Source organism: Pediculus humanus, genomic scaffold, assembly GCF_000006295.1.
Source record: "Pediculus humanus corporis 1103172107368 genomic scaffold, whole genome shotgun sequence".
NCBI lineage: Eukaryota > Metazoa > Arthropoda > Insecta > Psocodea > Pediculidae > Pediculus > Pediculus humanus.
In genome coordinates, this window is record NW_002986996.1 from 431,144 (window position 1) to 443,724 (window position 12,581).

General features: G+C 32.0%; 2 protein-coding genes across 2 annotated transcripts; one reads left to right on the plus strand and one right to left on the minus strand.

Moving 5' to 3' along the window:
* Positions 1-2,145: 2,145 nt before the first annotated feature.
* Positions 2,146-3,099, plus strand: Phum_PHUM008070 (Deoxycytidylate deaminase, putative; the record flags this gene model as incomplete). Its single annotated transcript, XM_002422669.1, has 3 exons — positions 2,146-2,332; positions 2,412-2,625; positions 2,982-3,099. 3 exons carry the CDS (start codon positions 2,146-2,148, stop codon positions 3,097-3,099), a joined length of 519 nt encoding a protein of 172 aa, XP_002422714.1.
* Positions 3,100-3,749: 650 nt separating this feature from the next.
* Phum_PHUM008080 (Soluble guanylate cyclase gcy-31, putative) lies at positions 3,750-7,367 on the minus strand (the record flags this gene model as incomplete). Its single annotated transcript, XM_002422670.1, has 10 exons — positions 3,750-4,084; positions 4,166-4,474; positions 4,553-4,913; positions 5,115-5,261; positions 5,386-5,590; positions 5,707-5,978; positions 6,053-6,176; positions 6,433-6,638; positions 6,779-7,060; positions 7,200-7,367. 10 exons carry the CDS (start codon positions 7,365-7,367, stop codon positions 3,750-3,752), a joined length of 2,409 nt encoding a protein of 802 aa, XP_002422715.1.
* Positions 7,368-12,581: the final 5,214 nt, after the last annotated feature.

A 12,581-nucleotide genomic window follows, 5' to 3' on the forward strand; every position in this document is an offset into this window, starting at 1 on the left:
ATCATTATTAATATCGCTTTTCTTTTTTTTTTTTTTTCGTTTCCTTTTTGATAAAAGATATATATATTTATATAAAAGTTTTAAATTCTTCTTTTTCTTCTTCCTTTTACTTTTATTAAAAAAAAAATTTGTCTTTTTTTTGTTGATATTAATGGAAAAGATTTATTTGCTGATTCCTTTTCAAAAAATATTATTATTATTATTATTATTTTTTGTCAGTCGATGAGTAATGAGAGAGAGAAAAAAATAAAAAATATTCGAGTTAATAGGAGAGAGTGAGAGAGAGAGTATATTAGAATTTTTTTTTTTTATTTGTGTGCGTTTGTGCGTGCTTGTATGCGTTTCTAATGTTTTCCAGGCGTCGACTCGGCGTGATTTTAAATTTTAACGCGTCACTTTTGACGTGGAACAAAAAAGAAAAAAAGACATTGTTCTTTTTTTTTTTTTTTTCCTACCACGTCATCAAAAGGTGGTTTTTAAATTTTAAATGTCTCAGGTAATTGTCAGGTAGCTTGTCATAATAATGATAATAGGTTTTTTTTTTTTTGCAAAAGTTCAAATGGGTGGGGATGGTCGAGCATTCTTGTCGGAAGTTTTCTTTTATTTGGGGTTGTTGTCGTTTGGAGTCGATGAGTCGAATGATGACAGGAAAAGAAAATGAAAATAAATGTGTGGGAAAACGAGAGAGAGAGAGAGAAAGGAAATAAAAGACTTTTTTTCAGGAAATGAATCGGGTGGCGGTCGGATAGAATATCGAATGTTAGGTACGAACACGTAACGAAATCACCGCCGGCAACGGAGATAAAGCAAGCAATAAAGACCCTCTCACGCACGATATTAAAACGGATTTAAAAATTTTGTTTTGTCGTGAAAGGAAAGGGTTATTTCTCTTTTTATTCTAGAGTTTCCGGTTTAACGATAATTAATCATTCCTATTAATATCCATTCTTACAAAAAAAAAAAAACAACGTCACGTGACCGTCTGTCTGTTCGATTCGAAAAAATCCAAATTTTCGTAAACAAATCTCGGGTGTTCTTTTGCCCCATCATCATCATCATCATCAGCATTAATCCGCGAATATCGATTTATTGATATCCGATAATAATTGGACATTGGTTTTCCATGCGATTTGAATTTATGCCCCCCTCTCCCCCTCTTTTCGCGGTACGCAAATTTTTTTTATTCGAAATGAGGTGAATTTAAGTGCCTGAAAACGTTCCGCCATTTTAAATTTTTTTTTTTTTTGTAATTTAATTATCAAGTCACGACGATTCCAGTAAAAAAAAACTATGGAAAATCTCAAAAATAAAGTGAGAGAGAGAGAGAGAGAGAAAGAGAGAGAGAGAGAGAGAGAAAGAGAGAGAGAGAGGGGGGGAAGACACGAAGTCAAGTAGTTTGAAGCTGTGCTTGATTGATAAGATTCAATAAATCTTTGAATCTCATTTTAACTTAACTCGAGCTTATTGTAAATTGTTTTTGTTTCGTGGGGAGGCGGGGAGGGGGTAGGGGGGTAGGAGAAGGGGAAGATGGTTAAAAAACAACAATATTTTAAGAGAAGCAATATTTTTTTTTTTTTTTTAAACAATAAGAAAATCAGATTTAAAATAACTGAAAACAAAAAAAAAAAAATGAAAATTTAACATTTTTTGATTTCATTGTGCAAATTTCGTCACGAAAAAGTTTTCCTTGTTTTTTTTTTGTTTTTCATTATTATTATTATTAACTTATTGTAGTAATCTATTATGGGCGTGTGCGTGTGCGTATGCGTTTGAACGTTTTTACTGTTATTATTATTAGTATTATTATTTTTTATTTCCAACCTTTTTTTTTTCTTCTTTTATTGCCTTTTATTATTATCATCATTTATCTGTCATTAAACGACACGTTTTGTTTATTTTTATTCCCAATAAGGGAAAATAATAATAATAATAATAAAGGGAAATAATTTCGCAAAAATCAAATATATATATATAACCTTAACGATTATTTTTATTAACGGTTTCGTTACGAAATTTAATTAATAATAATAATAATAATTTAATTTTTAATGGTTTATTGTTTTGTTTTGTAGATATTGTGATGGTGACGGTGGTGGTGGTGACGCGAGCAAAAGAAAAGAAATAATCGATTGGGATGATTATTTTATGGCAAACGCGTTTTTAGCCGCGAAAAGAAGTAAAGATCCTTCGACGCAAGTTGGGGCTTGCATAGTTGATGACGATAAAAAAATCGTCGGGATCGGTTATAACGGTTTTCCGATCGGATGCGACGACGATGATTTTCCATGGACGAAAAATTCGGATTCGCCATTGGAAAATAAACATTTTTACGGTAGGGATACAACAAAATACTCCAGCAATCTTTTTTTTTTTTTTTTCGTTAAAAATTTAATTTTCCATTTTTTTTGCAGTTTGTCACGCGGAAATGAACGCGATACTAAATAAAAACAGCGCAAATATAAAAGGTTCGAAAATTTACGTCGTTTTGTTTCCATGTAACGAATGCGCTAAATTTATAATACAGTCCGGAATCAAAGAAGTTATTTACATGAGCGACAAACATCACGAACGTCTACAAACTATGGCGGCTAAAAAAATGTTTGCTGCCGCCGGCATAACTTGCAGGTATTTAAAAAATAATTATTTTTTTTCGTCGTCGACGACGACGCTGACGTCGCCGTCATCGCCGTCATCGCCGGGGATGACGATGGTCAATTGGGTTTTAATTTACCGGAATCAATTTTTTATCGTTTTTTTTTGTAAAACGTCCGCCCAAAATCATCCGACGGGGGAAAAAATTTCCTGCGGTTTATTTTATTTTATTTTTTATCTTTTTCCAACACGTTCGCCGTTCACATAAATTTATTTGACGTTCGAGTAAAATTTAGGCGGCGGCATTTTTTTTTGATAAGTTATCGTCGAACGGATTCGAGTCTTGGGTGATTTTTCTCTCTTTTTTTTTTTTCTTTTTTTTTTTATAGGAAATTCGTACCGAAAAAGAAAATCATAGTGATCGATTTTGATGAGATCGATACTGATTTTAGAGAAAAATCACCTCAACGTCGTAATTGTGGAAACGTCAATGGAAAAATCAATTAATTGATATTTTTTAAAATTTTATGTTTAAACGTTTTTAAAATTTTTTTTATTTTAAAATAGTAACGAATCAAAAATAATCATTATTATTATTATCATAATCAAATAATAGTTAAAGTATAGTAATAATCATAATAATAATAATAACGAATAATTATTAGCTTACGTATTACCGTAATTCAATGGGTTGTTTGTTTGTGTTTTTCGGAAAAAATTTTTACGTCACGTTCGTCGCCATTACTTTTTTTTTTTTTTGTGTTTTTTTAAAAAAGACGACACGTTCCCGAATGATGATGACGAGATTTAATTATCGGGGATGGACGTAGAGATGATATGCCAGATGCGTGATCGGAGTGACTTTGTTGTGATTTTTTCGAACGGTGACTCAAATTTCCCTCGGAAAGTGACGTAGGAGGAGGTCGCGTGATGTTTTCTTACGAGAGAAAGAGAGAGAGAGAGAGAAAAAAAAAATTATAATTTTTTTTTCTAAGATAATTTAATTGGAATGAATGTCGCGCATCGTGACAACGATAGATACTTTTGTTCTGTAGTTAATTTTATGTAGAGAATGTTTATGTTTTGTTTCGCCTTTCCTTTTGTTTTTTGTTTTTTGTGAATAAAGTTTTCGACAATAAATTAAATTATTTTAAAAGTTATGCAAAATAATAATAATAATAATAATAATTACCTTTGTATAATATTTGTGGAAGTCTGTTAAGCTCTTGTCTGATTAAATATGGATTCGAATTTAGCTGTTCCGTTTCGTCAATTTCCGTTTCGTTCGGTTCGGGAGAATTCAAAGTAGAAGGGGTTGATGATGCAAAAGCAACGGCTTCGAGTGCTTCTAATGTTTTAGCTTTAGAATTTATTATTTCCGTTGCTTCTTTTGCGTAAATATCTGATTCGTCGTCTTCTCTTTTTCTACTGCTCGAAATTTCGGTTATCGGTAACGGGAGCAAACTCGCTCCCATAGAATTCGAACGAGACACTGTAAAAAAAATTTACAAGAAGAATTTTTTGAAACGCGAAAAAGGATTCGTGAGTTTAAGGTTTGTGCGTAAGGTTGTACCTGTCGTTTTTATGGGTGAATTTCCTATCGATCTCCGTGCTATGTCTTGAAAAGTCACGGGAGAATAAACTCTCCTGTTTTCTACCGAAATTCCAGAACCTTTTTTTTCTTCTTGTTCTAATCTGAAACCTAATGTCGAACCTTTGACGATTCTATTTCTGTCTTCGTCGTCCAACGTGACCAAACCCATCATCGATCCTCTTAAATCTGCTGATTTTTCCCATTCCGTTTCAACTCCTTTCGTTGCAATGGATCTGCTTAAAGGAGTCCTGCATTCTCTTTTATTCAGCCAGTACGTTTTTGTAGCTCCTTTTTTTTGTGCCCCGGGGAAAAAAAAAAAATTATTCCGAATTTTTTTTAGAATTCGTGGCAAGGTCATTGCGATACCTTTTCCTTTCAGCTGTATTTCTCCTCTTTCGGTAACTTCGTACACATTTGAAATTAAATCGCGCGTGGATTGACTTATGTGAATTTTCATAGCTTCGCTCGTGGATTCCATTCTCGATGCGGTGTTGACGGTGTCACCGAAGAGGCAATAACGTGGCATTTTTAAACCCACGATACCGGCCACCACAGCACCCGAATGTATGCCAACGCGAATTTGCAAGTGAGAACCCGTCGAAGGATCCTTAAGATCCGTTATCGCTTCCACCATATCCAATGCCATGTCACAAACTTTTTCCGCGTGATTGAGTTCTTTTTCGGGAGCTCCCGACACGACCATATAAGCATCACCTATAGTTTCTACCTGCGTGAATACAAACGATGACGATAACATAACAAAAAAAAAAAAAAAAAGACTCAAACTGCGAAAGGATGACTGACTGGTGGATTTATTTACTACTCATCGTGCAAGACTACATGACGGGTAAACGAAAGAACGAGTGTAAAATGCAATCCTAAAGTGAAAAAAAAAACATAAAATTAGTACCAATAAATAATTTCCTACTTTATACACCCTGTTTCGTTCCGTGAGGGTGTCAAATATCGAATACATGGCGTTAAGCATTGACACAACCTCCATGGGTGCTATTCGAGAACATATTTCGGTGAAGGAAACCACATCCGAGAAAAGAATCGAAACGCTGTTGAATATCTGAAGACGAAAAAAAAAAAACAATTTTTTTTTTTTTTGATAAATTAATATTTAATTATTTAATGATCGGTGTGCTTGTGCGTGCGTGCGTGCGTGTGCGTGCGCGTGCAACGACCCAACACACCTGACACGTGTCAATTGGATTTTCTCCAGCTCTTAAACGATCCGCAACTTGTTTGGGTATCATTTGATAAAGTAATTCATCCGTTCTTTTCATTTCTTCGTCGAGTTTTCTCATTGATTCTTCCAATTTTTTAGATTTAGATTGTTCCTGATCCAGAGCCAATTTTAATTCCACGGATTGTTGCGTTCCAGCCAACATCAAATCTCTATAGATATATAAATAAAAACACATTAGAGAAGGGACTAACATTCCTCCATCGTTCCAGGCGCGTTCCAGAGGGGCGGCGGTGGGCGGTTTCAAATTTTTTTTGGTGTGTGTTACCTGCTGAAATCGTGCATGGACAAATCGTTTATATAAAGGCCGGTTGTGACGAGAGCGTTTAAATCTGGCATGACAGGCGTACCTAAATACATCATCATTTTCCAATTATCCATGTAAACCATTTGCCCTTTGAGCCTTAAATGTTTTTCGTTTGGTGAATCGTCGGATTCGTCGCTCAATATTAAATAATTTCGCTTTCTATCCGTCGGCCTTTCCGTTAATACAGGTTCGACGGTAACGAGTTCGAAAATGTTGTTTGTACGATTTAATATCTTTAAAAAAATAATAATGATGATAATGATAATTTTTTTTCTCCCTTTCTTATCGTTTATCAATTTTCGTTTACCGTTTGAAATTTAAATGCTATGAGTGGTCTTACTAAATCGAACCAATTCGTTATTTTTTTAGATACCAAATCTGGTAAAATGACCATCAATGAATTTCCGATACTTCTTACGATCATGTCTGATCTGAAATCGAAAGTAATAATAATAATAATGAAAATGGTGGGCGTAGTTGATAAAAAAAAAAAAAACATCAAAAGATGTTTTCAATGATGTAAAAAATGAGGGGCAAAGGCGGGGCAAAAAGTTAGAAAATTTTATTCCTCGTACTTAAATTTTACGAGTTTGATTTTTATTTTTTTTTTTGGGGTGGTGTTGGTAGTGCCGTTTAAACCCCCTCCTCCACCCCCGCCCCCCGATCGTTTTTCTGTTTCATTCTCACCCGAAAACGATGCAAAATGGAAATATTTCAAATAAAACTGATGCGCTTATCGGAAGGTGTTTTTCTTCTCTCGTCATCGTCAGTGATGCCAACGTGAAAGCTCTATTATCGAAAGTCAATTGGAATGTCACGTGAACCGTGTCGAAAAGTATTTCTTCTCTCACCAATTCTATTCTCATTTCTTTGTGATAAAAATGTCTCGCTACCTGAAAGGAAAAATTAACTAACGATGACGAAATGATGATATTACCAATGACGACCGTTACGGACAGGTGGGAAGGCGGGGAGGAGGAGTTGGGAGTGGGAGAAAAGAGGAAATATCACGTATTATTACGTAATTTTTTACTTCTCTTATTTGTCCCATTGTGTAATAAACGAATCCTCTCCTTTTGCTCCTGTAGTGAAGAGTCAAACCTTGTCTCGTTTCGTTTTCGCATATGAACGACGGTGCTCTCATTCTCGGATATGAAAATTTCAAATATTCGTGTAAGTTGTCTAAACCGTTTAGAAAATCTCTCATGTGTCGTCCGAGTACGGAAAGTACGCGATCGTAGCCATATTGTCCGACGAAACCGACGAAATGTACTCCCATTTGATCGAAAAATTCACGTTCGGACACGTTGAGTACCTTCAAAAAAAAGGTCACATACACACACACTCGCGATACGATATAAATTTTATCGGTCGTAAAAAAAAAAAGCGTAAATAATAATAATAATAATAATAATAATAATAATAATAATAATAATAAAAGTAATAATAACAACCTGTATGGCTTTTTTTGCGAGTCTCGGTATGAGTGTTTCCGGATAAACTTGATGAACGCTAAAACTCGGTTGTTCGACAGATGCCAACCTTCGTATTTCTTCCCATCTTTCTTCTCCATAAACTTGCTTTATGTATTCTGCTAAATTTTCCAGTAGTAATCCATACATTTTTTTTTTAAATTATTTCATTTCAAAAAAACAAAAAAAACAAAATCACGACATTGTTTTTTTAATCTGAAAAAAAAAAAAAAAAAACGCGGAGGAAAACAAAACAAAAAGAAAAAGTTGTGCGAATATTTTCTATACGAAACGTAAATTTTAATTATTATTATTATTATTATTATTATTATTATTATTATTATTACTTTTTATTGTTAGAAACGACGTGGAAAACTTTGTCGTACGCGTCGCGCGTCGTTATACTTACGTCGTCGTCGTTGTCGTCGTCAGTTAACTTTTTGCCAACTCAATTAAAAATCACGTAATTATTATCATTATCATTATTATTATTATTATTATTATTAACAAAACATGTGCGAATTTCATTCGTGCGAAATGACGCTCGTGGAAAAAGGAAGGGGATCGACGAGTGCGTTTTCACTGTTAAAAATTTTTTTTTTTTTTTTTGGTTTATTCATTTATTTATTAATAAAAAAAAAAGAAAAATCTGGAAAATGAATAAAAAAAATTTTTGGAAAATGCCCAGGGAGGGAGGGAATGGGGAGAGGTGGAGGGGGTAAAGGAGCACACATGGAATGTTGTGATGCGTTTGGTATCGATTGCCAGATTTCAGCCTGGAATTTATTTATTTATATATATGAAATAAAATAAACTTCAATTTATGATAATGAAAATAAATGATTATTATTATCATTATTATTATTATCATTATTCTGGAGAAGGGAGAAAAAAAACGAAAAAAAACGAAAATTTCGGTTTTCGAATAAATTTTCCTTTCTTATTCTTATACGTCGTGTTGTTTTTGTGCTGTGTGGACAATATAATTTTGGAGTCGGATTTGGAAATTCCCTTCCTCCCTCTCTCCTCCCTCAATCCTTTTTCCTCCACTCCCTTCTCCTCCTCTCCTTTCAAGGCTTATTTCCTTCCTCCCGTTTTTTCCTACATAAATATTTTTTTTCCTTCGTTTTTTTTTTTGTTTTTTTGTTTTTGAAAGAAGAAAAAAAGTCGGGGAGGTGGAAAGGAAAATCGGGCTGTGGCAGTGGCGGCGGTAAGGGGAGGGGGAGGAGAGGGGAGCGAGGGGCGGTAGTAGTTACGAAGTAAATTATTATTTAATTCAAAAAAAAAAAAACCGAAGAGAATGGGGGGGTATGGGTATAGGTACGTGAATCGGGTGATGGTTTTTTACGTGCATCCTAAATTTTAATAATAATTTAATTAATCGACTGGAGAAAAGTATCATTATTATTATTATTATTATTATTATTATTATTATCATTATTATTATTATTATTATTATTATTATCATTATTATTATTATTATCATTATCATTTCATGTATTTGGGTCCGAACGTTTTAAATTTGTTTTTTACGTAAAATTTAATTAAAGTGAAACGTTGAACAGGTAGCTGACGAGTACCAACCGTACAGTATATAACGTTCATAATGATAACTTTAAAACCGTTACAGTGATCTAATATCTGGACAATAAATCATCATCATCATCATCATCATTATTATTATTATTATTATTATTACTATTCAATTTAAAATTAAAAATTGGATCGTGATTTTTTTCTCCAGTTTTTTCATGCTGTTACATTTACACGGTTGTCATCGTCATCATCATCATCATCATCATTATTACCGTTATTATTGTTTTTTGGCCAATGATTACGTCAATAAGGTATTGTTGCGTTTGCCGCGTTATGTATTTTAATAATAATAATAATGATGATGATGATGATGATGATGATGATAAATTCGTGTTATTATTTCGGGTCGGAAAATGATTTTTTTTGAAATTTTTTTGATTTTGAATCGCCGTATAACAACATAAGTTTATTATTTTCGTTTTGTAAAAATTGTAAAATCAATCAATCAATCAATCAATCACTCCATGATGATGATGATAATTGAACGAATCGATTCGTAAAATGATGATGATGATATTCCATTAAATTTGTCGTCGTCGTCCTCGTCGTCGTCGTTAAAAGACGAGTGATAATAAACACCCGATAATAAAAGGATTCTCTTATCAATTCTCTTATCAAGACCCCTTCGTCAGCCCCCAATGAGGGATGGGGAGGGAGGGAAGGAGGTGGAGGGGGTTGGAAAAAAAAAATTTTTGTCTTCTTCTTCTTCTTCTTCGTTTTCTTTTATTAAAATAAAAAGAGTTTGAAGGAAACGTTACAGCTGTTATAAAAAAAGAAAAATTTAATTCTCCCCGTCTGACACACGAAAGATAATTTTTTTTAAATGACAAGCAAGTTTTAACGGATAATTTTGGACTTAATATTTTCGAAAAAATAAAAGAGAGAGAGAGAGACAGATAGATAGAGAGAGAGAAAAAGAGAGAGAGAGAAAGAGAGGAAAATAAGTTTTTTTTTTATTAATACAAAGTCTTGAATTATAAAAAAAAATTTTCGTGCGTTAAACCATCGGAAAAACTTTTAATTTAATTTAATTTATTTATTATTTATTTATTTATTTGTTAATAATAATGATGATGATGATGATGATGATGATGATGATGATAAATTACATAAATCTGTGTTAATGATGATAAAAATTTCTAAACATTTTCCCAAACGCATTATAAATCATTAAAAAATGACTGATATATGGGAAAAGAAAAGGAAAAAAATGAGAAAACGTGGAAAAAAATGAAATTCAATTGAAAAAAAAAAAAAATATAACGATGATAATGATAATGATAAAAAAAAGTACACGTGGTGCATCGAGAAGAAGATTTTGTTTTAAGGAAGGGGGAGAGGGGGAAAAAAAAAATTTATCCCAAAGGATAAAAAAAGATCTTTTTTCTTTTTCATCCCGAACGAATTTTATTTTTCAAACGATTTCATTACATTATGATGACTTGTCGTGATGATAATTAATTAAAGAGTAAGAGAGAGAGAGAGAGAGGAAATAAAATTATTAACCGGAAATAGAAAAGAGTGAGAGAGAGAGAGAAAAACAAACCCGGTAACAAATATTACGTAAAATTTTAAAAACGTGAAAGCGAATTAATTTACTTTCGCAAATAAAAAAATCTGGATAAAAAAAAAAAAATTATTTATTTTATTATTATTATTATTATTATTAATAATTTTCTTTTTTTCGGTTAATAATATTTGATTTGATAAAAATTAATTAATTAATTAATAACGATTTATTGATTGTTAATAATAGTTTAATTAATTAATAATATCTTTTGGCACGAGTGATATGTACGTCCGACATTTCACTTTATTTTTTTATTGTTAATTACGTCAATTAAATTTTGTCGGTCTGTCGGGGAAAAAGTTAAAAGCAACAGCAGCTAAAAAAAAAGGATAGCTTTTCCTACATGAGGAAGAAGAAAAGAGAGAGAGAGAGAGAGAGAAAGGGTTGAAAAAAATATGAAACGAAATCCGACGACGGTAACGACGACGACAAAAGTTTAACGGATACTAAAATTTTTAAAAATTTAAATTTTTACATATATGTACATAGAAAATAAATAAATAAATAATAATAATAATAATAATAATAATTAATAATTAATAATAATCTTACCGGTATTTAATTAATTAAAATTTTTTAAAATTAATAATAAATTTAATTTATAATTATTTTGATGACGTCAACGTTTACGTAACAACGAAATATCGCGAAAAATTATCATCTTATTAAAACAAACAAACAAAAAAGAAAAAATGAAAAAAAAAGGTGAAAACAAACGGCAACAACAACGACAGCCTGTTGGAAATATATATTTTATAACAACAGAAACAACAACAAGAATGGGGAAAATTTACTGTTTAGTAGTAAAGTTTCAACTGCTGTGGAAAAAAAAAAGAAAAAAACTTTTCAACCCGCCAATTTTTCCTTATGGATAAAAATTTCGCAGTAAATGCGCAGAATCATTTTTTTTCTCTTCTTCTTCTTCATCTTCATCTTCATCTTCTTCTTCTTCCTCTTCTTTCTCTTCTTCTTGTTGCAGATTTTCATTTTCATTTTTTTTTTCGTATATATTAATTGAAATAAAAAAAAAAGTTTTCTTCTTCTCCTTCTTCTTCTTCCGATTATATGTCATTCACGTTTTCTTTTTTAATTTTCGCTACATAATTTTTCATTAGTTAGAGAAAATAAAAAAAAAAAAATTATAAAGGATGTGACGTCATTAAAAAAATTAGAAGAAGAAGAAGAAAAGGCGGTAAAAAGTTTTTTTTTTGCCAAGAATTTAATGAAAAAAATAAATAAATAAAATGGGTCGACGGATGGAAATGGCTGCGGCGGAAATGGTTACCGCGTTTATTAAAAACAAAAAAACAAAACGAAAAGGAAATGAAAAAAATTTTTTTAATGGCGAACGTTCTAATACGTTCGCCGAACGGTGACAACCATCGATGATGATGATGATGAACGTCGGATATGAGAAAAATATAAAATCGTACGTAAAACGATGTTTTTTTGTCAAATCGGTCACGTTAGAAAAAAGGAAAACATCGGGACATGACGAAGAAAAATGAAGGGAAAAGATAAGTAAGGTAATTCTCCAGAAGTTCCTGGAGAATTCAAACAAGTGATTTCGAAAAGGATTTCGACTGGAATTGTTTCTAATAGAAAAAAGAACCCTCGAGAAAGAAGATTCTACCCACGTTTTAGAAAAGGAGGAATGTTTTTAAAGAGATTTCCCCCCGCCCCCGCCGCCGCCCCGCCTCTTCCAAGATAAAAAAATCATCGTTCGCGAACGGGAAAATAATAATAATAATAATAAACGGGATGATGATTGATTTATATTAATAAATAAATAAATTATGGATGACATTAATTAATTAAAAAATTTTCTTTTTATTTTTGTTTACGTTTGATGACGTTTAAAATAAATAAATAGAAAAATTATATTTTTTTAATTAAGGATGTCGTGGCAGTAGATGATAGGTTTTCTTTTCACGCATCCGTTAATGTTTTATCATCATTATTATTATTATTAATATTATTTAAATGGCGATCGTATCAAATTCCAGTTTGCCAAAACGGTGTCGAAAAAAAAAAAAAAAAAAATTTCACTTCTATTCAGTCGTTTGCTACGTGCAAAATAAGTTTCTCTCTCTCTCACTCTCTCACACACACTCTCTCTCTCTCTCTCTTTTTTCTTAATGTTAGCAAATTTGGTGATGTGCGACGTGGTTCGTGGCAAAAAAAAGAAGAAGAAACGG